We start from the raw sequence: 27202 nt of genomic DNA on the forward strand, positions 1-27202 counted from the left end.
AGGACCCATAGCGAGAATGTGGACACCTTGTTTTTTTAAAAAGAACAACAACAAAGAAACCCTAGGACCTGCCAGTTTGCTCTAAACTAAATAACCAACATTTGGATGCACAACAGCACACAATGGAAAGGCTGGGTGGGGCTGGAATAATGAGCCACACTTTTTATTATTCCCAGATGCAACATGTCATTAGCAAGAGTGGATATTTCTCCCTGACTCCCGGGCAAAACAGCAGGGGGGACTGGCATATAATAAGCCCGTACAAAGAGAGCTTTCCTCCTGACTCACTTTCTCCTCTTAGAAAGATGATTCACCCTCATATGGAACCAGACCTCAGCAAGTTGCGTGCCTCCACAAGCACGACACGCCTGCCTTGGGAGCTAAAACTACACATCTCTGGAGATAGTATAAAAGAACCTCTTTTGTCATTCAGCAAAGCTTCAGCTCAGCTGGGGAATCTCGATAAACAGCACGCTAATCCTTCCTTCTCCACGAGGGATTTGGCGCTGCCTCTCCAGCACTGCCCATGGCCTGGGCTGGCACAAATGTGGGGTGGTTGTAGGGAAAGGCACATAAGTCATTCCGCACCAGGAAGGGTGGTTAAAGTGTCCAGCTTCCTGTTAGCTGCAAGGGCGAAGGACGTGTTTGGCAAAACACTTCACTGCTGTGTTTTGGGAGTTTGCTGTGAAAGTTGCACGTGAGCATATTCTGTTCTGATTTGTCCACCCCACCCCCCAGTTTCAACAAGACTCTGCCAGTCTTTCCCAACCTGCTTCTCTCCAGATGTTTCAGACTGAAAGATACCACTTCAAGCTCCATCTATTTCAGCCTCCTATTCCCACAATGGTCAACAAGATGCTAGCAGCCACTGAGAGCCTTGGATTTATCCACTCTTTAAAAAAAATAAAATTATTTATTAGTTTGTTAATGTATCATTTTCAACAATTATTAAACATACTTTTATATCTTATACAATTTTTTGACTTCTATCAATCACATCTGAAAATTTTCCAATCTTTTCACTTAATATACATTTCTTACTTTGACTATTACATTTAAATCTCATAACTAATATCTCTCTTCTTTGCAATATTTCATATGTTTCTCCTTACAAAACTTCTTGTAGTCCTACTAGCGTAATTTGTTGATTACAATTGCTCTTAAAATAGTTCATATCTTTCTTCCAATCTTCTGTAAATATCTGGTCCCGCAGGTTTAATCCTTCCTGTCATTTTATCCAATTCTGCGTAGTCCGTTAATTTTGTCTGCCATTCTTCTTTCGTCAGTATTTCTTCTTGCTTCCATTTCTGGGCCAACAATACTCTTGCCGCTGTTGTTGCATATGAGAACAATTTACCATCCTGTCTATTAATATCCTCATTTATAATACCAAGTAAAAATGCTTCTGGTTTCTTTAAAAATGTATAGTTCAACATCTTTTTCATCTCATTATATATCATTTCCCAGAAGTTCTTTACTTTCTTACATTCCCACCACATATGATAAAATGTTCCTTCTTTTCTTCACATTTCCAACGTTTATTATTTATCTTATACATTTTGGCTCATTTCACAGGTGTAATATACCATCTTTACATCATGAATTTATCCACTCTTTTAAAGCCATCCAACTTGGTAGTCCTGTGGAAGTGAGTTCCATAGTTTAACAATCTGCTGTGTGAAGAAGTGCTTTCCCCGCTGTCCTGACTCTGCCTCGTTTGTTAGGTCCTTGTTTGTTTGCTTTGGTGTTTCCCCATTAAACTACACTACCTGTTACGTCCTGTTCTTCTTTCTTTTCAAGGTCTTGGCAGGTGAGGTTTTGCAGGCAAAAGTTGAGAAGTGACATGCAGACACAGGTGTTGGCGGAACCCAGAGTGCGATGCAGGTCTGCAATACCTTCTGCTGCTGTCCTCTTCAGCTGACGGCACAGCAATAAGAAAAGGTATTGTTCTGTAATTACAATACAGAGCTTAGAACGAGAAAAGAATAATGTTCTCATATGAGAATAGGAGTATAGCATCTAGATCAAGGGAAGTAATAGTGCCACTGTATTCTGCTCTAGTCAGACCTCACCTGGAGTACTGTGTCCAGTTCTGGGCACCACAGTTCAAGAAGGACACTGACAAACTGGAACGTGTCCAGAGGAGGGCAACCAAAATGGTCAAAGGCCTGGAAACGATGCCTTATGAGGAACGGCTAAGGGAGCTGGGCATGTTTAGCCTGGAGAAGAGGAGGTTAAGGGGTGATATGATAGCCGTGTTCAAATATATAAAAGGATGTCACATAGAGGAGGGAGAAAGGTTGTTTTCTGCTGCTCCAGAGAAGCGGGCACGGAGCAATGGATCCAAACTACAAGAAAGAAGATTCCACCTAAACATTCGGAAGAACTTCCTGACAGTAAGAGCTGTTTGACAGTGGAATTTGCTGCCAAGGAGTGTGGTGGAGTCTCCTACTTTGGAGGTCTTTAAGCAGAGGCTTGACAACCATATGTCAGGAGTGCTCTGATGGTGTTTCCTGCTTGGCAGGGGGCTGGACTCGATGGCCCTTGTGGTCTCTTCCAACTCTATGATTCTATGAGAAGAGTCCTTTGAAAGAGAGAAAAGCACGCTCTCCTCATTTTTAGATGACATATGAATGTGTTGTAACAGGCACTGTTTTAGAAGGGGCATCAATGCTTCTAGATACCAGTTGCTGGAAAACAAAGGAGAAGATAGAGCTCTTGTGCTCAGGTTCTGCTTATAGGCTTCTCATGGACACACACAGCTCAGTTGGCAGAGCATGAGACTCTTAATTTCAGAGTTGTGGGTTTGAGCCCCACGTGGAGCAAAATATTCTTGCATTGCAGGGGGTTGGACTAGATGACCCTCGTGGTCCCTCCCAACTCTATGATTCTGTGATCGGCCACTGTGAGGACAGGGTGCTGGAATCGATGGGACATTGGTGTGATCCAGCAGTCTCTTCTAAGGTTCTTGCTTGCAATTTTTAAAGTATATATTAAAAACAATTTTTATAAGTGAACCATCTTCTGTGCAATCAACTGAAGGTATCAATGTGTTTTAACCGATTAATCAAACTGATTAAACATGATATGCTACTATGAAAACTGCCATTTTGATGATGTTATCCAGGCATAGGCAAACTCGGCCCTCCAGATGTTTTTGGCCTACAACTCCCATCATCCCTAGCTAACAGGACCGGTGGTCAGGGATGATGGGAGTTGTAGTCCCAAAACAACTGGAGGGCCGAGTTTGCCTATGCCTGATATCCTTCCTTGCAACTGCTCAACCTTCTCAACCTTCACAACCTTTTAGCTCCCCCCCTCTATATTGCAGGGGGTTGGACTAGATGTCCCTTTCAACTCTACAATTCTATGATTCTATAAGAATTGGTGCTAAATAAACTTTATGCAGTAGTCGTTGTAACCGCAACAACAGAAGAAATAGTAGTGGCAGCAGCAGCAGTAGTAATAATAATTATAGATGCTGAAGTAACTGGCAGGCTGGGGCTGATGGGAACTTTAGTCCAAAATGTTTGAAGCGCACCAGGTTGTCAAAGGTTGTTGTACAGTGTCAGGGAACTGACATCGGAGCCAGAGGCGGAGGGAAGGCTCCCAAGTGATGCTGGAGAAGGACCCAGCAGGAAGAGAGGCAGCTCATCAGCTGGGGAAGGAAATCAGCGCAACACCAGGGATAAAGGGGGGCAGATGGGGGAATCGGCGAGAGGGCTCCAGGACTCCTCGCCGGACACCAGCGGGGAGAGCACAGGTCCTCCGCTACCCACACCCACCCTGCGCAGAAGACTTCCGCGCAGGGAGAGTAGGAGGATACTTGGCGTCAAACAGCTTTTATGCTGGAAAAGGTTTAAGAAACTCCCACTGACGGATTCTGCTAGCGACTGAGGCCACCACGAAGTGAAGGGCTGTCCAGACAGAAAAGGTTTAACAAGGCAACATAGCCAGGAGTGGCGGCAACTTACGCACGAGCAACCCCTATATTCATTACATACAGGAATGAATCTTGCGGCAGCAATACTGTTCACACTTGCTGGCATCTGGGATTAAGCCCTATCAGACGAAGGATTACTTCTGAATTTGAATTCACAGGACTGCAGCCCTGATAAAGAAAACAATTTTAGAAATTATCCTTCCCTTTTGCGCTATTGCACACAATGTAAGCCTAGAAAAACAGCTTTGTGAAGCTTTGCTACATTTTTGCAATCCGGACCAAGCCAAGGATGCCAGACATTGTCATTTATCTTTGGATGAGAGCTGGAATCCTAAACATACAAGGAGGCCCCTCTGATTCACCAAAAACATACCAGACATTCCCTGCCCCAGTATTTCCCAGATTTCTGATTGTGGAGTTTCTTTTCTTCTAAAAACCAACAGCCATACTAAAGCCCTATTTGGGTATTTAACTCTTGCAGGTTGAGGTGTGTTTGGGTGGATAAACTGTGGATGAGAGGAAGGTTCTTAACCTTCTGATGTGTGCATCCAATTTGCAAGTTAAAAACGGATTGCCAGCCATCCCTCTCTCAATCTGTTTAAACAGATAGATTTGCTGCCCTCAAATCTAGTCTCTTCATACCAGGTCAGACTGACTGCCTGTCCTTCTTGACTAGCATTGCTTACTCTGACTGACAGCAGCTCTTCAGGGTCAAGTGGAGTCCCGTCCCCACCACCTAACCTTCCACCCGATTCTCTTTGAACTCAAAATGCAAAGGAACAATTGAATGTGGGGCCTCCTGCAGCAAATTTGCAATCAAGAACCACCCACCCTCAGAGAAGGTCAGCATGAGTGAGTTCTGGGCCTGCCACCTAACTGGAAGGAGAAATGCTCAGAGCAGGGACACAACAGGCAGCCTCTTCAGAATGGTGCTATACTTGGGCTAGAGCAGGGGTGTCCAAACTTTTTTCAGAGAGGGCCAGATTTGATGAAGTGAACATGCATGAGAGCCGACCAAAGTTGTTGAGCCGACCAAAGTTGTTGGATTTTAACCCTGGGGGAAAACTGAAATGGACTTTGGACATGCCTGAGCTAGAGCATGGGTTGGCAAACTAAGGCCTGGGGGCAGGTCCGGTCCAATCGCCTTCTAAATCTGGTCCGCGGACGGTCCGGGAATCAGTGGAGGCGCAGGTTGCAGACACAGCAAAGGTGGCATTTTTCCATCTCTGCCATATTAAGCAGTTGGTCCCTTACCTTTCTCGCCCTGATCTGGCCACAGTGATCCATGCGACGGTCACCTCCAGGCTTGATTATTGTAACTCACACTACAAGGGGCTGCCCTTGAAGCTGACCCAGAAACTCCAGCGGGTGCAGAATGCCACAGTGAGGCTCCTTGCGGGGTCCTTGCCGCGGGATCACATTCACCCAGTGCTTTACCAACTGCACTGGCTCCCGGTGGAGTACAGGGTCAGGTTTAAGGTGCTGGTTTTGACCTTTAAAGCCCTACGTGGCCTAGGACCCACATACCTACGGGACCGCCTCTCCTGGTATGCTCGACGGAGGACCTTAAGGTCCACAAATGACAACATTTTGGAGGTCCCAAGTCACAACGTGGTTAGATTGGTCTCAACTAGGGCCAGGGCCTTTTCAGTACTGGCCCCAACTTGGTGGAACGCTCTGTCACAAGAGACTAGGGCCCTGCGGGACTTGACATCTTTCCGCAGGACCTGCAAGACAGAGCTGTTCCGCCTGGCCTTTGATTTGGACTCAGTCTGACCCTTATGTTTCCCTCCCCTTATGGTTTTGATCTATGGGCTACTTTTAAAATGAGGCTGCATTTTAAATTGCATTTTAATCTGTATTTTAAATTGTCCCTCCCCAATCTATTTTTTTGTAATTTTACTGGTGTTAGCTGCCCTGAGCCTGGCTCCGTCTGGGGAGGGCAGGGTATAAATATGTTGTTGTTGTTGTTGTTGTTGTTGTTGTTGTTGTTGTTGTTGTTGTTACATGAGTAGAATGTGTGCTTTTATTTAAAATCCATCTCTGGGTTATTTGTGGGGCATAGGAATTCGTTCAATTCCACCCCCCAAAATATAGTCCTGTTCCCCACATGGTCTGAGGGACAGTGGACCGGCCCCCTGCTGAAAAAGTTTGCTGACCCCTGAGCTACAGACTGGACAGAATAGCCCACTTCCAGAAGATTCTGAGAGGATGGAGGTAAACAGGAGACTGGCAAATCATAGAGAGACAGAATAGTCCATGAGGACTCCGTGAGGAAGTTCTCTGGGCTCCCAGGAACATTTAAGTATATAAAGGTTATTAAATTATTTAGGGAACATGAGAAGAGCAGAAATAGGGTTTTGGCTCCCTCTGCTGACTGCTTTATACCATTGTTAGGCTGAAAGCAGGAATATTAACTGATGTTTCATCAAAGGGAATTTACCGTACTTAAGGCAGAAATGTTCTCTGGACAGTGAAGACTCTATCTCCAGATTTTCCCCCCACCATAATACCCAGAAAAATTGAGAATTTCGCCAAAGTTAGCTAAAAAGCACGCTGGGCCCCTCCAGATGTCCTGTTTATTCCGCATTCATTCCAATTTGCTTGCACAAAACCTACGTAGTGGTTAGTTTATCTCTGTTCTTTATTTGTTTGTTTATTTATGGGGTGGTTACATGATAATGAGCATTCATCCTGATTTGCTTTTGGGGTGTTAACATGTGTTCCCATTAATTGTTAATTCATCCCATGATTTTCAATCTATTTTCCTGTCACTTTCCTAACTGCAAAAAAATCAGTGTTTTTTATTATCATAAAAAAGTGGAATAGTTGCACAAGGACAACAAAGTACTTTAATTCTTTAGAAGCAAAGGTGGGATATAAATTCAATAAACACAATCAAATAAATTACCTAAATTCGCTTTAATTGCACAAATCTAAAGTTCCAGTATGAACTTGAAACTCTCCTGGAACCTAGGGATAGTCTGGAGGCAACACAGACTTGACATCTTTCCGCAGGACCTGCAAGGTGGAGCTGTCCTGCCAGGTCTTTGGCCAGGGTGCAGTCTGACCTATTTTCCTTTGTATAAGAACAAGCGTGAAGGAGGCCTCCCAGCCTGTTCACAGGTCCTTATATGACCAGTGAAAACAGTTGGTTCTGGCAAGTTTTAACCGCTCTCAATCTTAACCTGCTAACTGCCATTTGTCCAGATTTTAATTTGTCTGAATTAATGCCTGTTTTTATGTATACTGTGTTATTTATATGATGTTAGCTGCTCTGAGCCTGGCTCCGACTGGGGAGGGCAGGGTACAAATAACATTTATTATTACTAATAAAAAAATTCCTTCCAGTGGCACCTTAAAGACAAACTAAGTTAGTTCTTCCCAGAAAGGAAGACCTTTCATTGCCTACAGACAGCCACCCAATCTTAAACAACTCCTAACCCACAATAATACTACAACCAGACTTAACACGGACACTGGCACCAGAGCCTGCAATAAACCCAGATGCCAACTTTGCTGCCACATACACCCGGACAACACCATTACTGGCCCCAACAACATCACACATACCATCTCGGGACTATTTAATTGCTCATCGTCTAACATTGTGTATGCCATCAAATGCCAACAGTGTCCTTCAGCTCTCTACATTGGACAAACAGGCCAAACCTTACGCCAAAGAATAAACGGACACAAATCTGACATCAAGAATCACAAAACAGAGAAAGCAGTAGGAGAACACTTCAATCTCCCAGGACATTCTATACAAGATCTCAAAGTAGCTGTTTTACTACAAAGGAATTTCAGAAATAGACTGGAAAGAGAAGCTGCTGAATTGCAACTCATTACCAAACTTAAAACCATGGAGAGACCTGGTCTGAACAGAGACATTGGATTCTTATCTCATTATACATGACTTAGCCATTTTTCACCTTCTCACCCCTTGCCTTTTCCTAAATAAAAAAATTCCTTCCAGTAGCACCTTAAAGACCAACTAAGTTAGTTCTTGGTATGAGCTTTCGTGTGCATGCACACTTCTTCAGATACACAGACCAACACGGTTGCCTTTTCCTGTAAGACCTATTGCAGTCGTTAAGAGTCGTCAACAGGCTCATCTCAGCTATCTGCCAATCTCCCATTCCCACCACCCTTCTGAGTAATACCCCTCCCCACCTTCTCACTATATAGAAGGATCTGGCAACTTCTGTTTCAGTGTATCTGAAGAAGTGTGCATGCACACGAAAGCTCATACCAAGAACTAACTTAGTTGGTCTTTAAGGTGCCACTGGAAGGAATTTTTTTATTTTGACTATGGCAGACCAACACGGCTACCTATCTGTATTTATTATTACTACTACTATTATTATTAACCCTACTTGCAGGAAATGTGATACAGATTAGTTGATTAGCTGTCTGTGGGTTGTTCCTCCCCCATTCAAGTTTTATATTTACAAATAACATAAATATTAGAAAATTACCCTAAGTTTCTATGCACTCATCCATAGAAAACTAAGGCTTTAAGTGCTACTTCTGGAGACTTCATAGCATGGTGGAAAGTGGGGAATAAATTTTATTATCCTCTTTTAGAGTTAATAAAATTTAAGGGGCTTCTAGGTTAGCCATAACTCCTGAAGATGAAAGCAGAAAACAAGAAAGTGTGGGAGAAAAAGTACTTTATGCAAACAGGTTAACAACTAGTGAGTTGGGGGGGGGGGTCAGCGTTGGTTTCGTGCCATCTGTTTTCACAATGCCACCTTATCCTGATCTCAGTTAACTATTTTGTCAAGCAGTGACCATCATGGAAATTGGATTATAGTTAGAGAGAGACTTGCTATTCCAGTTATGTTACATGTATTATTATTATTTTTTAAAGCTGCTATATGGATCTCCCAGTCAGGACTGTGGTGAAAGTGGGGGGATCAAATCATTTTACTGCCCCTGCCCCGCCAAGCTATTTGTCCAAAAAGGATGCTGTTGTAGGTGCAAATAGCACCTATGGGTGAGATTTCCATCATGAAATGGGGCAGAAGGAAATAATAATTTTTACACTGCTTCACGTATTTAAGTTGCATCGTGTATTGGGGCAGGGTTTTTGAACTAGATGTCCCCCATCCTTTTCAATTCCAAGATTTTGTGATTTAATATTTGGTATAATTTAGCCTGTCTTCCCAGGTTAAATTATACTGTCTTAGGAAGACAGGCGAATTAATATCAGTGTACTGGAAGAAGCAAAGATCACCAGTGTTGAAACAATGATTCTTCAACATCAACTTCGTTGGACTGGTCATGTTGTGCGGATGCCTGATGATCGTCTTCCAAAGCAACTACTCTATTCCGAACTTAAAAATGGAAAGTGTAATGCTGGTGGACAACAAGAGATTTAAAGACTGTCTCAAGGCAAATCTAAAAAAATGTAGTATAAACACTGACAACTGGGAAACACTGACCTGTGAGCGCTCCAGATGGAGAACAGCCTTTACCAAAGATGTCATGGGCTTTGAAGACACTCGAACTTGGGATGCAAGGGAGAAACACACTAAGAGGAAGGCACACTTGGCAAATCCACAGTGTGATCAACTCCTGCCCGGAAACCAATGCCCCCACTATGGAAGGATGTGTGGATCCAGAATTGGCCTCCACAGTCACTTACGGACTCATTGTTAAAACCATGTTTATGGAAGACAATCTTACTCGGCTACGAGTGATCACCAAAGAAGAAGAAGATAATTTACCCTTAAATGTGAATGAACATTTTCTTCCAATGTTTTGTATTCTTAAACACTCTTCCAGAACACGTGTGTGTGTGTGTGTGTGTGTGTGTGTGTTGGGGGGGTTAATTAAAGAGTGTTTGAGGAGTGATGGGCAATTTGCACTTAGGAAAATGCTAGACCAAGTGACCCAAGTGAACAATAATTAGCTGAGAGTACTTTAGGACTGATTTGTTGTGATGGAATTTCCAGTACAAACCTTGAGGCATTTCAGCGAAGTGCCAAGCCATCTGCTTCATGTAAAATGAGATTGATCCTACAAGATGGTTTTTCTTCTCTCCGTAGCTTGATCTATTGCTTATTTGCTTAGTTAGAAGGTTTATACCTTGCAACTCATGGCAGGAACACAGCCCAGGACCCCTTAGTCCTTTGCCTGATGGATGAGGCAGGAGTTTGGTTCCCTTCAGCTCTCCAGTCTAAGAACAGGCAGAAGAAGTGGAATGTTCTTCTTTGGCAAGGTTGGGGTGGGGGGAGCAGCTGCTCCTTACCTGGTGGATGGGACCAGGCTTATCTTCCCCTTGCCATGATGCTCTTCCTGGGAAAGGGGATAAAGCTTCTAAGTGGCCTTGCATCTGCTGGCAAAACACTCCCATTTCACATGCTGCTTTTTGTACTTAGGTACACATAACGGGGATGCGGGTGGCGCTGTGGGTTAAACCACAGAACCTAGGACTTGCCGATCAGAAGGTCGAGGTTCGAATCCTCCCGTTGCTTGGTCTCTGCTCCTGCCAACCTAGCAGTTTGAAAGCACATCAAGTGCAAGTAGATAAATAGGTACCGCTCCGGCAGGAAGGTAAGCGGCGTTTCCGTGCGCTGTTCTGGTTTGCCAGAAGAGGCTTAGTCATGCTGGCCACAGGACCCGGAAGCTGTACGCCAGCTCCCTCTGCCAATAAAGCGAGATGAGCGCCGCAACTCCAGAGTCATCCACATCTGGACCTAATGGTCAGGGGTCCCTTTCCCTTTACCTTACACATAACTAGGAAGAAAACCATTGCGACTGAGCCATGTTTCTTAATCTTCTTTCTCTCTTTGCAGAGGCTTTGTTTATTCAGTGGTGACGGAAATATACTCTCCATGCTCAGGGGCTCTTTATTTTTCAGATATCCTGGGAGTGTTCCATGCAGTGAATGAAATCAGCAACCCAAATGAAGGCCTGTCTTTCTAGTGCAACACTCCCCACAAATTCATTTTCCACAGCAGCAATCCAGACTCCTCTCTGGGAAGGTCACTGATTGGGGGTGAAATTCTAGCTCAAGAAGGAGGTAAGCCCCACACTTTAACAGTTAGGAATAATAATAATAATTTATTATTTGCACCCTGCCCATCTGGCTGGGTTTCCCCAGCCACTCAGATTTGACATACATATGGCCACAACAATTCTGAGGACTATACACATTTACTATCAGCCCCCCACAATTCATCAAGCCATGGGAGTGGGAAAGAGGACTTTCTTTGTCAGTTCCGCTGAAAGACCAGCAGCCTTTGGCTCATTCCACCTGCTCAGTACAAGAACTCAGTAATGAAGAAATAGGTTTGCTTTTCCACCTTCTCCCTCCCACTCCTTTTTTCCTTTAGTGCTGTGTCTTCCCCATTGTAAGCCTGAGGCGATTTCTTTGCTGATATCTGCAAGCTGCAATGTGACAACACCCCCACCACAACTTCTGTGTTTGTGTGGCCTAGGAGCAGGATAAAATCAAAACAAAACACTTTTTGACTTAAAAGTTGTTATGTACTGAGTTGAATAGGATCCAAACTGAAGCAGTCTGATTGGTCCTAGAACAATAGGATCCAAACTGCAGCAGTCTGATTGGTCCTAGAACAATAGGATTCAGAATGCAGCAGTCTGATTGGTCCTAGAACAATGCAGCAGTATGATTGGTTGGCAGGAACCACCCAATCCTGCTCCAGATAGAAGTGAATCCACAACCTGATTGGCTTACAGTAGAATTCCGGAATTAGCCAATCATGTGCAGCCCATTGTGTAAATAGTGTATATAAAGCAGATACTGTGAGGGGACATTCATTCATTCCTCCTCACCACTATGAGCTGAATAAAGAGCATGAAATCACTTTGCGACTCTGAGTATATTTCAAAAGTTAATTGGGTTGGCCCCACCTCTGCTTGTTTTCTGCGAACGCGGGCCAAGCTAAAACAACCCATACCGAGTTCCTCCAGAAAACGGCAAGCCACCAGCCAGACCTGCTTAGCTAGAACCCAAAATCCAAGCGGCAAACAAACCCTCCCTTCGGCATCCCGGCCCTTACCCCGGGGAAGCGAACCAGCGGCCCTCAGACAGCTCCTGGACTCCATCTCCCATCAGCCCCTGCTACCAGGTCGCGCTGGCGAGGGCTGACGGGAGTTGTAGTCCACGAGCAGCCTGAGGGGCCCACAGGCTTCCCGCTGCCCTGCTTGAGGCGAGAGGGCCTGCGAAGCCCCGCGGGAGCGCCTAGGCCGCGGGGCGTCGAGCGGGCTGGAGCCGAACGCGCCCCCTCGGCCCGCGAGCGCTCGGCTCGCCCGTTCCCGGCGAGAGGAGGCGACTAGGCCTCGCTGGCCTCGCGAGAAGGGGCGGCGTTTGCGGGCCGAGGTGGAGCCGGCGAGGGGAGCCGGCCGAGGCCCGTGAAGGGAGAGCGCGCGTGTGGCGGCGAGAGAGAGCAGGCGGGCGGGCGGAGGGGGTGGCCGGCCCGGCCCGCGAGGCGGCGGCGGCGGCGGGGTTTTCCCTTGGGCCTGAGGGGAGCCTGCCTCCCTGCTGCCTCTCGCGCCCGAAGATGCCGGGCGGCGGCGGCGGGCGGGTGTGCGCCGCGTGCGGCAGCTCGGAGATCGAGGTGGACTCGGCCCGCGGAGACGCGGTTTGCACGGGCTGCGGCTCCGTCCTCGAGGACAACATCATCGTCTCCGAGGTGCAGTTCGTGGAGAACAGCGGAGGAGGGTCGTCGGCCGTCGGGCAGTTCGTCTCCCTCGACGGTGGGTGACGGGGGAATAAATGGAAGGGATGCAGAAGGGGAAGCCGGCAGGGGGCAAGGAGGGCTGGCAGGGCATGTGGGGCTGGGCTGGGGCATACCCTTCTGTGAAAATACGGACGGACGTCCTCTTCCATATGAAGAAATCACTATTATTAATATTATCATTATCACCACCACCATCATTACTATTCCATATGAAGAATAATCGTTGTTATTTCAGGATTTATACTCCACACCTCTGACCCTGTTGCCCCAGCCACTCTGGGCAGCTTAGAACATACATAAAAATGGAAGAAAACTTTAAAAAAACTTCCCTATACAGGGCTGCCTTTAGATTGCTCTAGGGTCTCATAACGCCATACCCTCCAACATTTATCCAATGAAAATAGGGATGTCCTATTAAATTATTATTATTATTATTATTATTATTATTATTATATTTTATTTTACACACGCCCTGTCCATCTGACTGGGTTGCTCCAGCCACTATGGGCAACTTTCGACATATATAAAAACATAACAAAACATTGAATATTGGAAAACTTCCCTATGCAGGTCTGCCTTCAGGTGTCTTCTAAAGGTTGAATATTCACTTATCCCCTTGGTTCAGGGGTCGCAGAACTCCGTACCCGCCAACATTTCTCCAGTGAAAATAGGGATGTCCTATTAAATGATAATAGGGACGCGGGTGGCGCTGTGGGCTAAAGCCTCAGCGCCTAGGGCTTGCCGATCGAAAGGTCGGCGGTTCGAATCCCCGCGGCGGGGTGCGCTCCCGCTGCTCGGTCCCAGCGCCTGCCCACCTAGCAGTTCGAAAGCACCCCCGGGGGCAAGTAGATAAATAGGTACCGCTTACCAGCGGGAAGGTAAACGGCGTTCCGTGTGCGGCTCTGGCTCGCCAGAGCAGCGTTGTCACGCTGGCCACGTGACCCGGAAGTGTCTTCGGACAGCGCTGGCCCCCGGCCAATAGATGTGAGATGGGCGCACAAACCCCAGAGTCTGTCAAGACTGGCCCGTTCGGGCAGGGGTACCTTTACCTTTACTTTTATTAAATGATAATACTAGTAATAATAATAATAATATTTATACAGTCATACCTTGGGTTGAAGCAGCTTCGGGATAAGTATTTTCGGGTTGCGTGCTGCGGTGACCCGGAAGTAAGGGAGTGCATTACTTCCGGGTTTCGTCACGTGCATGCACGGAAGCTGCGAATCGCGACCTGTGCAGACGTGGGTTGCATTCGCTTCTGGATGGGAACAGGGCTCTGGAACGGATCCCGTTCGCATCCAGAGGTACCACTGTATACCCTGTCCATCTGACTGGGTTGCTCCAGCCACTCTGGGCGGCTTCCAATACAGTGGTGCCTCGCAAGACGTAAAGAATCCGTTCTGTGATTCTCTTCGTCTAGCGGTTTTTTCTTCTTGCGAAGCAAGCCCATTGACGGATTAGCGCTATTAGTGGCTTTTAGCGGCTTATCTGCTGATCGGATCAGCTGATAAGCGGATTAGCGGCTTAGAAAAAGGGGGGAAGGGAAAAAACCAGCAGGAACTCGCAAGACATTGTCGTCTTGCGAAGCAAGCCCATAGGAAATTCGTTTTGCGAAGCACCTCCAAAACGGAAAACTCTTTCGTCTAGCGAGTTTTCCGTCTTGCGAGGCATTCGTCTTGCGGGGCACCACTGTATATAAAAACGTAACAAAACATTGAACGCTAAAGAGCTTCCCTATGCAAAGCTTCCTTCAGATGTCTTCTATAGGTTGTATAGTTACTTATCCCCTTGGCTTGGGGCAGGGTTTGCATAACTCCATACCCTCCAACATTTCTCCGATGTAAATATGGACGTCCTAAGGAAAAGCAGGACATTCCAGGATCCCATCAGAAACCGGGGTGGCTTCTGTAAATCTGGGACTGTCCCTGGAAAATAAAGACACTTGGAGGGTCTGCTGGGGTTTAGTGTCCAAGGTGTGTGTGAGAGAGAAATGGGTGGTATTATTTATTATTTTTGTTTATTATTTATTAAATTTGCATACCACCCTACATTCGAAGATCACAGGGCTGTTTACAACATAGAAATGCAAAATGAGAACACAGAAGATTTATTTATTTATTTATTTATTTAACTTTACGTATTTGCTGGATTTGTTACCACCATTCATCCGTAGATCTCAGAGCACTTAACACAGGGGTAGGCAACCTAAGGCCCAGGGGCCGGATGCGGCCCAATTGCCTTCTCACTCCGGCATGCGGGTGGTCCGGGAATCAGCATGTTTTTACATGAGTAGAATGTGTCCTTTTATTTAAAATGCACCTCTGGGTTATTTGTGGGCTGTAGGAATTTGTTCATTCTCTCCCCCCCCCCCAAAAAAAAATATAGTCCAGACCACCACATGGTCTGAGGGACGGTGGACTGGCCCATGGCTGAAAAAGGTTGCTGACCTCTGAATTAACAACATAAAAACACTAAATACAGTGATGCCCCGCAAGACTAATGCCTCGCAAGACGGAAAACTCGCTAGACGAAAGAGTTTTCCGTTTTGGAGGTGCTTCGCAAGACGAATTTCCTATGGGCTTGCTTTGCAAGACGACAATGTCTTGCGAGTTCCTGCTGGTTTTTTTCCTTCCCCCCCTTTTCTAAGCCGCTAAGCCGCTTATCAGCTGATCCGATCAGCAGATAAGCCGCTAATAGCCCTAATAGCGCTAATCTGCTAATCCGTCAATGGGCTTGCTTCGCAAGACGAAAAAACCGCTAGACGAAGAGAATCACAGAACGGATTCTTTTCGTCTTGCGAGGCACCACTGTACATGATAAAAACAAGAACATCAGAGCAGTGTTCAAAATTAGCCAGGTGCTAGGTGCATTTTGCACCTGGCTTTCGACCACTTGCGAGCAAGTGAAGATGCCTGGATGCCAGAGTGGCGTCTCACATTTCCAGCACCTGGGGAATCATTGGATCTGAACTGTTTTCACACACTAATACTCCATCCTGTAGAATTCTATCAGTTATATTTTATCTGCACAACCATAAAGAATTTGTGGAACCAAAATGCTTTTTATGTGTAGCCTGAACAGGAGCACTCACCATTAAGAAAAAGAGGTCAGAATAGGCCAATATATTTGGACTGTCCCTGGGTCAAGTGACTTTTCTTCTTTAAGTTCTCAGATCTTTTAAACTAGCTCAAGGTTGTCATCTGAACTAGCCAGATGTTTAACTGAGAATCAATCGTAGTCAGTTCATCATTTGAAAAATAAGACATTCTGTTTTGGTGACTCTAACCTTGGTTTAAGGAACCATTTGGTGCTTACCTTAAATACCTGAGTTTCTAACACTGCATCAGAGGTTTTTCAGATTTGTGTAGACTTAGGACTCCGCCTTCAGGTCACTGACTCATCCATCCCAGTATTGTTAACACTGGCTGGCAGCATCTCTCCTGGATTTTAGACAGGGGTGTCTACCAGCTCTACCTGGAGATGCCACTGCGGATTCTGCCTGTGCCCTCCTCAAAGTAATAAAGAGATGCATGCATTATTTCTTGGATGTGACAGGAATTTGGTAAAATGTGGGATGCTTTTAATGGCATACAAAAGAGGCTAATGTCAGTTGTTGCCAGATTCTTTGGAAGCATACCAGTCGTTCACAAAGCTGATCACAGGTCATTTATTACTATTTAATTTATACACTGCTTTTTTATGCAGTTCTTTGTGTGGGGGGCAGTTAAAGCAGGATTGTTTTTTTTTGGGAGGGGGTACTCTTTGAAAACAAGTTTTATATGACTGGGCGAAACTTCATTAAAAAACCCCAACACATTTTGCTGTGATACCCTAAGGCTGCATGTGTGTGATTATGTTTCCTCATTCTTGCAAGACAGTCCTGCGAGGTAGGCTAGGAGGCTGAGAGGGTATTACAGGGTCACTATTACCTGTTAAGACTTATGGCCATGTAGGGGTTTGAACCTGTCTCCCTGGATGTTAGTTTGCCCGTTAACCACCAGGGCATGCTTGTTTGCAAATGAAGGATTCTCTTTGAATCACTTCTTTCCCAAATGCTGCCCCTGGCCTAAAAAAGTATTTTTAAATGTTTATATTGTGTGTGTGTGTGTGTGTGTGTGTGTGAGAGAGAGAGAGAGAGAGAGAGAGAGAGAATATCCCATTAACAGCACAGCAGTGGTTTGTGAAATCTCATTTACCTTTTGTCCCTCTGTAAAGGTAAAGCTAAAGGGACCCCTGACCATTAGGTCCAGTCGTGGCTGACTCTGGGGTTGCGGCGCTCATCTCGCTTTATTGGCCGAGGGAGCCGACGTACAGGTCGGGGTCATGTGGCCAGCATGACTAAGCCGCTTCTGGCGAACCAGAGCAGCGCACGGAAACGCCATTTACCTTCCCGCCAGAGCGGTACCTATTTATCTACTTGCACTTTGACGTGCTTTCGAACTGCTAGGTTGGCAGGAGCAGGGACCAAGCAACAGGAGCTCACCCTGTCGTGGGGATTCGAACTGCCGACCTTCTGATCAGCAAGTCCTAGGCTCTGTGGTTTAACCCACAGCACCACCCGTGTCCTTCTGTACCCTTCCTTAAAAACCAGACGCACAGTGATGGGTTAAAGTTATGACTTCAAGGCAATTAAGGCAGATATGTTCCTTTTAAACCACACCTTTCAATTGATGGGATTTTAGAGTGGGTGGGACATTTTACTGTCTTTCCTCCCCAAATGTTTATATGTTTTTAAAAATTGTTTTTGACGTCACTTTTCATTGCCGTGGCAAAAAAAGACTAATAAATCTGATTAATACTAATACTAATAATGAGAAGGATTGGAAGCTTAATATGCAAAGGTTCAGAAAAGGGCAACCAAAATGATCAAGGGCATGGAGTGAACTCCCCTTTAACATGCAGGGTCTGGGACTTTTTAGCTTAGCCTTAGAGAAGGCGAGTAGCAGGTGACATGATGATTTTTATAGAATTATGTGTGGTATGGAGAAAGCAGTTAGAAGAAAGTTATTTCTCCTTTTCTTATAACATTAGAAGTCATGGACATCCAATGAAGCTGATTTTGGAAGATTCAGGACAGATACAGTGGTGCCCCGCAAGACGAATGCCTCGCAAGACGGAAAACCCGCTAGACGAAAGGGTTTTCTGTTTTTGAGCTGCTTCGCAAGACGATTTTCCCTATGGGCTTGCTTTGCAAGATGAAAACGTCTTGCGAGTGTTCCGATTTTTTTCCGCTCCCCCCCTTTTGCTAAGCCGCTAATAGCCTTTTAGCCGCTAATCCGCTAAGCCTTTAATAGCCACTAAACCGCTAATAGCGCTAATCCGCTAATAGGGTTGCTTCGCAAGACGAAAAAACCGCTAGACGAAGAGACTCGTGGAACGGATTAATTTCGTCTTGCGAGGCAGCACTGTAAAACTGACTTCTTCATGCAGCCCATAATTGAACTATGGAACTCGCTCCCACAAGAGGCAATGATGGCACCAACCTAGGAGGCTTTAAAAGAGCATTAGACAAATTCATGGATGAGAGGGCTACCAGTGACTACTAGCCATGATGGTTGTGCTCGTGCCTCCAATGTTGGAGGCAGCAATGCTTCTGAATAACAGGGTCCTGGAAACCCCGGTGTGTGTGTGTGTGTGTGTGTGTGTGGAGAGGGCTCTTGTGCTTGAATCCTACTTGTGGGTTTCCCACTGGCATTTGGTCAGTCGCTGCAAGACTAGGATGCTGGGCTCGATGGGCCTTTCACCTGATCCATCAGGCTCTTCTTATTTTTTTAGGGACTGAACAGCATGTGGTGGCTGTGCCAGAGGATTGGATTTAGGGTAGGAGTGCAGTTTGAATGAGCTGAGGCTGGCAGGGAAGGGCCGTAGCTCAGAGGTAGCACATGTTCTGGGCATGCAGGAGGTCTCAGGTTCATTTCCCAGCATCTGCTGGCAGGGTGGGGAATAGGAAATTGTTGCCTGAAATCCTGTGAGTTGCTGCCAGTCAGTGTTGACAATAATGGCTAGATGAACTTGCGGTCTCCCTTAGTATAAGGTAAAGGGACCCCTGACCATTAGGTCCAGTCATGGCTGACTCTGGGGTTGCGGCGCTCATCTTGCTTTATTGGCTGAGGGAGCCGGCGTACAGCTGGTCATGTGGCCAGGATGACTAAGCTGCTTCTGGCGAAGCAGAGCAGTGCACGGAAACGCCGTTTACCTTCCCGTCAGAGCGGCACCTATTTATCTACTTGCACTGGTGTGCTTTCGAACTGCTAGGTTGGCAGGAGCAGGGACCGAGCAACGGGTTTTCACCCCGTCGAGGGGATTCAAACTGCCGACCTTCTGATCGGCAAGTGCTAGGCTTTGGGGGGCAGGTGCTTTTGAGAACAGAAAAGACTTAATTTTAAGAGGTCTGCGTGACTTTTGTGGGGGCTGCATAGTTTCTGAATTGCCCTGGATTTGTGTATCATTTTGAGGTGATAGAGATAAAGAGAATAGTGAATAGTGTGTGCACAGAGGAAGTGAAAAGGTGTAACCAATGATGGCTTAGATATGACTGAGTTGGGGAATGGCAGGAATAGGAGTGGATGTGATTTTTGGTGGGCTGAAGGCTGGGAAGTTGTGAGATCAGATTGAGTAGAATATGGGGAAAAATTCTGGTAAAGGTAGATACCCCCCCCCCAAAAAAACCTATACAGATCCATCCATATAGTTCTCACAGTTCAATCCACTACATTTACTTACCTGACTTTCTTTCCTGCTATGTCTTCAATGCTCAAATCTGTTAGGTTTTTAGAATCATAGAATCATAGAATCATAGAATCATAGAATCATAGAGTTGGAAGAGACCACAAGGGCCATCGAGTCCAACCCCCTGCCAAGCAGGAAACACCATCAGAGCACTCCTGACATATGCTTGTCAAGCCTCTGCTTAAAGACCTCCAAAGTAGGAGACTCCACCACACTCCTTGGCAGCAAATTCCACTGTCGAACAGCTCTTACTGTCAGGAAGTTCTTCCTAATGTTTAGGTGGAATCTTCTTTCTTGTAGTTTGGATCCATTGCTCCGTGTCCGCTTCTCTGGAGCAGCAGAAAACAACCTTTCTCCCTCCTCTATGTGACATCCTTTTATATATTTGAACATGGCTATCATATCACCCCTTAACCTCCTCTTCTCCAGGCTAAACATGCCCAGCTCCCTTAGCCGTTCCTCATAAGGCATCGTTTCCAGGCCTTTGACCATTTTGGTTGCCCTCCTCTGGACACGTTCCAGTTTGTCAGTGTCCTTCTTGAACTGTGGTGCCCAGAACTGGACACAGTACTCCAGGTGAGGTCTGACCAGAGCAGAATACAGTGGCACTATTACTTCCCTTGATCTAGATGCTATACTCCTATTGATGCATCCCAGAATTGCATTGGCTTTTTTAGCTGCCGCGTCACACTGTTGGCTCATGTCAAGTTTGTGGTCAACCAAGACTCCTAGATCCTTTTCACATGTACTGCTCTCAAGCCAGGTGTCCCCCATCTTGTATTTGTGCCTCTCATTTTTTTTTGCCCAAGTGCAATACTTTACATTTCTCCCTGTTAAAATTCATCTTGTTTGTTTTGGCCCAGTTCTCTAATTTGTCAAGGTCGTTTTGAAGTGTGATCCTGTCCTCTGGGGTGTTAGCCACCCCTCCCAGTTTGGTGTCATCTGCAAATTTGATCAGGATGCCCTTGAGTCCATCATCCAAGTCGTTGATAAAGATGTTGAATAAGACCGGGCCCAAGACAGAACCCTGTGGCACCCCACTAGTCACTCTTCTCCAGGATGAAGAGGAACCATTGATGAGCACCCTTTGGGTTCGGTCAGTCAGCCAGTTACAAATCCACTGAGTGGTAGCATAGTCAAGACCACATTTTACCAGCTTCTTTACAAGAATATCATGGGGCACCTTGTCAAATGCCTTGCTGAAATCAAGGTAGGCAACATCCACTGCGTTCCCTTCATCTACCAGGCTTGTAATTCTGTCAAAAAACGAGATCAGGTTAGTCTGACATGACTTATTTTTCAGAAATCCATGCTGACTATTGGTGATCACAGCATTCCTTTCTAGGTGCTCACAGACTGTTTGCTTAATGATCTGCTCCAGAATCTTCCCTGGTATTGATGTCAGACTGACTGGGCGGTAATTATTTGGGTCCTCTCTTTTCCCCTTTTTGAAAATAGGGACAACATTTGCCCTCCTCCAGTCTGCCGGGACTTCGCCTGTTCTCCAGGAATTCTCAAAGATGACTGCCAGTGGTTCTGAGATCACATCTGCCAGTTCTTTTAATACTCTTGGATGCAGTTCATCTGGCCCTGGAGACTTGAATACATCTAAACTAGCCAAATATTCTTGTACTATCTCCTTAGTTATTCTGGGCTGTGTTTCCTTTGCTGAATCATTTGCTCCAAATTCTTCAGGTCGGGCATTGTTTTCTTTATCGGAGAAGACTGAGGCAAAGAAGGCATTGAGGAGTTCAGCCCTTTCTGTGTCCCCTGTTTGCATTTCACCATCTTCTCCTCTGAGTGACCCCACTGTTTCTTTGTTCTTCCTTTTGCTACGAACATACCCATAAAAGCCTTTTTTGTTGCTTTTAACCTCTCTAGCAAGCCTGAGTTCATTCTGTGCTTTAGCTTTTCTGACTTTGTGTCTACACGTGCTGGCTATTTGTTTGAATTCCTCTTTGGTGGTTTCCCCCCTTTTCCATTTTTTGTACACATCCTTTTTTAATCTTAATTCAGTTAAAAGTTCTTTAGATAGCCACCCTGGCTTCTTTAGGCACCTTCCATGTTTCCGTCTCATTGGTATTGCCTGACGTTGTGCTTTTACTATCTCCCTCTTAACAAACTCCCAGCCATCATGAACTCCCTTTCCTTTTAGTATTGCTGTCCATGGGATCTCACACAGCACTTCCCTAAGTTTTATGAAGTCGGCTTTCTTAAAGTCAAGAAATTGAGTCCTAGTATGCTTGGCTGCTCCTTTCCGCTGTATAGTAAACTTCAGAAGAGCATGATCACTCGCGCCTAATGATCCTTCCACTTCTACCCCACTAACCAGATCATCAACATTGGTTAGGACCAGATCTAAAATGGCTGTTCCTCTTGTTGCTTCTCCCACTTTCTGGACAATGAAGTTGTCTGCAAGGCCAGTGAGGAATCTGTTTGACCTTATGCTCTTGGCTGAGTTTGACGTCCAACAAATATCCGGGTAATTGAAGTCCCCCATTACTACTATCTCCCTTCCTTTTGCATGCTTGGCCATCTGTTCCAGGAAGGCATCATCTATGTCCTCCGTTTGGCTTGGGGATCTATAGTAAACTCCCACAATGAGGTCTCTGTTATTCTTCTCTCCCTTAATTTTGACCCAAATGCTCTCACTTTGGCTTTGAGGTTCTAAATCTTGGATCTCTTCACAGGTATACACATCCCTGACATATAACGCCACTCCTCCTCCTTTCTTGTCTGGTCTGTTTCTCTGAAATAGATTGTATCCCCCCATTATTACATTCCAATCGTGGGAATGTAATAATGAGGTTTTTCTATCTATTTGGTCTTGTTTCGTATTCAGAAGTACAGTGGTACCTCGGGTTACATACGCTTCAGGTTACATACACTTTAGGTTACATACGCTTTAGGTTACAGACTCCGCTAACCCAGAAATAGTGCTTCAGGTTAAGAACTTTGCTTCAGGATAAGAACAGAAATCGTACTCCAGCAGCGTGGCAGCAGCCGGAGGCCCCATTAACTAAAGTGGTGCTTCAGGTTAAGTACGGATCTCTGGAACGAATTAAGTACTTAACCTGAGGTACCACTGTATTTGTTTCTTCCTGTTCTTTCTTCATCAACCTCTCTTATTACAGAATCTGTTTTACCACTGAGTTTGGCAAGTGTCTAGAAAGGATGGTGAAAGCTGCAGAGGGAGGAAATTTAAGCATGTATGTGTACCTAACCTACTATGGCATCTGAAAATCAAGAAATGTGCAGTAAGAAGTTGGTGTGACACCCACTTCTGCCCAGAAATTGAAGAAAATTTTGAAAGTCAGTGGGCAGTTTTAGCTGTAATAATCATCACAGGCTTATATTTATGCCAGGAACTTTAACAAATTTCACCTTTTTTTCCATTCCCGATGAGTTGAGCAGGAAACAGGTCACTTTCTATTCACAAGATGGGATTAGCAAGTGGGCACATTAATAGTGGTGTCTTGGTTCTCAAACTTAATCCATTCTGGGAGTCCGTTCGACTTCTGAAAACCTTCGAAAACCAAGGCGTGGCTTCTTATTGGCTGCAGGAGCTTCCTGCACTCAATTGGAAGCCGCGTCGGATGTTCCGCTTCCGAAAAACATTCACAAACTGGAACATTTACTTCTGGGTTTGCAGCATTTGGGAGCCGATTTGTTCGGGAGCCAAGCAGTTCAAATACCAAGGTACCACTGTATAAAATATTACACTCCATAGCTCCTGAAACTTTCACTGTACTATCATCTTTTAGACACTGTCCAATGCCCATTTTGTAGCCCACCTACAAAACCCCAAGTTTGGCCTATTGATGAATTGAAGTTAGGCAACTTAAAACAAGCACGTACCCCCGAGCACTGATAACTTTTATTTCTTAACAGTGGTGCCAAAACTGCTCAAGATGTTAGCACTCTTCTACCATCTGTTTCAGTAATATTTTACAGAACTTGAAAGAGACATTGCCATGTTTAGATGCCAGAAGCATCCTTCCATAAATTATGATGCTGTTTGTTTTCAGTGGGAGATAGAATGCAGAATTTACTTGATATGTTGGTTGTCAATGTGGCCATTCCACCGGCTCATTAGGTAACCTTATAAAAGAGCTGGGACTTGAAATTGTTTGTTTTTCTCTTCTCTTCTCTTGCCAATCCTTTTGTAGCGGTCTTGGATTGATAATGGCTTATACAAATTATAAACTGCCTTGAGTGGTTTGGCAGAAAAGTGGTATACAAATGCAATAAGTGAAATAAATAGAATCGTGTTACCCCACGCCCCTAGCCACTATCCATATCTCTGCAAACTTCCACACATCTTTTCAGATGAGCGTACCGTATTTTTCGCCCTATAAGACGCACTTTTCCCCCTCCAAAAATGAAGGGGAAATGTGGGTGCGTCTTATGGGGCGAATGCAGGCTTTCACTGAAGCCTGGAGAGCGAGAGGGGTTGGTGCGCACAGACCCCTCTCGCTCTCCAGGCTTCAGGAGAGCCCCAGCGCCAGCCCCACAAGGTCGGGGGACAGAGGGAGGCGGAACGCCGCCATCCCGCTGTCTCCCGAAGTGGTTTGAAGGCTGACGGCGGGGAGAAGAGCGCTTCTCCCCACTGCCTGCCCCACCACTCCGGGGACAGCAGGGAGACGCAGCGCGTCCCCCTGCTGTCCCCGGACCTGATCTCCAGGCGGGCGAGGGGGAGAAGAGCGCTTCTCCCCGCTGCCTGCCCCACCACTCCGGGGACAGCAGGGAGACGCAGCGCGTCCCCCTGCTGTCCCTGGACCTGATCTCCAGGCGGGCGGGGGGGGAGAAGAGCGCTTCTCCCCGCTGCCTGCCCCACCACTCCTGGGACAGCAGGGAGACGCGCTGCGTCTCCCTGCTGTCCCTGGACTTGATCGCAAGGCGGGTGGCAGGGAGAAGAGTGCTTCTCCCCACTGCCTGCCCCACAAGCGCCTGGGGGGGAAATAATTTTTTTTCTTTATTTCCCCCCAAAAAACTTGATGCGTCCTATGGGCTGGTGCGTCCTATGGGGCGAAAAATACGGTATTTCTTAAATAAACAGAACAGCCCCAGCCTTCTGTTGAGTGGCTCATTCTCTGATAAAGGGTTTCAAGTGTCAGATAAGCTTGACTGATGGTGGTGGTTGTTTCTGCTATCCTAAAGCCCATTCATACTGAATTCAAATGCAGAGTTTACTGCAGACATTGTTTCTCTGAGGTTCCTTATAGATTGCCTTCTGAAAGGAAGGCAGGAGGGATAGTCATGCAGAAGACGCCCTCATTTGTGGGTTACAGTGGTGCCTCGCAAGACAAAATTAATTCGTTCCGCGACTTTTTTCGTCTAGCAAATTTTTCGTCTTGCGAAGCACGGTGTTGGAAAAGTTTTAGAAAAGCTTCAAAAATCACCAAAAACCTCAAAAAAGGCTACCACACCGCGTTCTATGAGTTGTTCCTCGAAGTCAAGTCGCAACTGTATTAATGGTGTTAAGAAAAAGGAAACAAACTTGCAAAAAACGCAAGACGTTTTCGTCTTGCGAAGCAAGCCCATAGGGAAATTCGTCTTGCGAAGCAGCTCAAAAACCGCAAAACCCTTTCGTCTAGCGAGTTTTTCGTCTTGCGAGGCATTCGTCCTCTGGGGCACCACTGTATTTTAGTAGAGTAGGACTTGTACACAGACTGCCACTGTTTATGCTTACACATCTTGCCATTAGAGCAGGGGCAGGGAACTTGTGGCACCTCCAGAAAGTGCTGGCCTGCAGCTTCCATCTTCTTGGCTGTTCTGGCTGGGGTTGATGGGAGTTGGAGTCCAAGAACTTATGGAAGGCACTCAGGTTCCCCGCAGTTGAATTAGAAAAATAGCAGCTTTCCAAACTACAGGTGGTCTTAGGACAGGAAGATTTCAATTAGCATGGGCACATTTCCTGCCTATAGACCTATTATAAACTTTATCCTTCTTTATTAATTGTTACCTGCCTGTCGTCATATTATAGGCTTTCTTGAGCGCCTCAGGAGTCATGTGGACGAAACAGATTGTTGGAATCATGTAGGAAAGATGCCACCCCTTATCATGGAAACAGATAACTGTTCCAGGGAAGCTGCCCAGCATATGAGTGACTTTCTCATTGCATCTTTCATGGCTTCCTCCAGGAGTCAGTCTTGTATCATGCATCAGGGCTAAATCTCTTTCTGGCACCCTCTTCCTGTATGTGCTGCTTTCATGACAGCAACAAAGGCTTGCTTGAGATGCTGCAGAGGATAGTTTGGCAGTTATGAAAATGCTGAATTGTGCACTTTGTGACTGCATTGATTTCCCCCCTTGCTTTTTATAGAGCTGTATTTCATCCAGAGAAGAACCTCAGAATCTGACTCCCACTGGGGTGATACCTGGGAACAGAAGAGGGGTGGGGGTGGGGGATGTGGAGAGAATGGGCTTGACAGAACTTGTCTCTGCTGGAGAGTGTTCAGATCTGTTTACTTTCCTGTAAAATTGCTTGACAGCTGAATGGTAGAAGCTGAGAGTAGCCATCTTTTAGCAGTAGCTTTTGACTGAAAACCTCAGACTGAAAAAATTAAGAATCTTTGCCTTTGTTGCTATCAATTGCAGATACTATGGAACTGAAGCATCTAGCTTTTGTATCTTAAGTCTCCCAGTGTAGCCAATGTAATCCATGGTTATCTTTCTGCATAAGTGGCAGGCTGCATTATAAGTGTGTAAAGTACCAGATAGTACGGGTTTCCTTCTTTGTTTTAGTATGTGCCATTTTTCTCTTTATAAGAGTGCAGTGGTGAAAATATTACTTAAACCCCCACACATTCTCTTACGGTAGAAAAATTAATATTCCTACCATAGTTACTTCCACATCATCAGCTTCCTTGGCTCAATAGTTCTGATAAATAAACCACTTTTTAGCACAAATTGTTCTGTTGTCAACTGGGAGAAGTCTGAAACTTAACATGCAAATGATTTCCAAAGAAATATGCTGAAAGAGGTCTGGATTGACACCTTTCATAAATGGCATAGAAACCAGAAATGTGTTTTTCATTTTAATTTTTTTCCTTCTGACTGGACACATCACCATGGAATGGGTTCTGATGGCTCCTGGAATAATTTATTTGTTAGAAAAAAACTTTCAGTCTTGCACCCATGCTCTTTTAGTCTTGCACATCATGCAGTGTCATAGCTGGGCCACTACTCTGAGCTGGGGGAAGGCACCTGTATCTCAAGTGGCAGCAGTGGATCCAGGAGAGCCCTCAGACTTTGAATTTGCTTCTTCAGAGGGCGTGTGACCCTGTCTAAAGCAGACTGCAGACAATACAGCTGAACAGAAGGACCGCTCACTAACAGCAACTCAGTCTTTGTCTGGATGAAGTTTCAGTGCATTAGCTCTCATCCAGTCCATTATTGCAACCAGGCATTGATTCAGCACATCCACTGCCTCACCTGCAGAAGATAAAAAGGAGAAATAGAGCTGTATATTGCCAGTATACTGATAATAGCGTACTCCAAAGCTCTGTATGAATCCCATTCAGTAGTTTGTTAAACAGCACGGGGACAAAACCTAGGTATCATATCCTGGCTTGTTCTTAAGTTGGTAATCATAGTTTGAAGGTAACAGGGAACATATTCTTAGAGGCTTCCTGATGTGTTTGCTTGCTACCTTTTGGAAGTTTGCTAAACCCCAAAGTACTACAGTAGTTAACATGCAGCCTGACTTTGAAAACCCAATAAGAATCTTTTGAAATGTTTGCATGTACCCCCACACTGTTTTTCTCCCTACATAAAAAGGTAAGGTGTCGTCACACTCTGCAGCTTGCAT

At 45.6% G+C, this 27202-nt stretch overlaps 1 protein-coding gene across 1 annotated transcript in view; it reads left to right on the forward strand.

The window, feature by feature from the left end:
- The first annotated feature begins 12405 nt into the window (after positions 1-12405).
- BRF1 (BRF1 general transcription factor IIIB subunit) overlaps positions 12406-27202 on the forward strand; it is a 209716-nt gene continuing 194919 nt past the window's right edge. Inside the window, exon 1 of the mRNA XM_082217898.1 lies at positions 12406-12676. Coding sequence (XP_082074024.1) covers positions 12481-12676 — 196 coding nt within the window. The 5' untranslated portion in view covers positions 12406-12480. The remainder of the gene's footprint in view (positions 12677-27202) is intronic.

Source organism: Podarcis vaucheri (assembly GCF_965113315.1).
Source record: "Podarcis vaucheri genome assembly, chromosome: 1".
Lineage (NCBI taxonomy): Eukaryota > Metazoa > Chordata > Lepidosauria > Squamata > Lacertidae > Podarcis > Podarcis vaucheri.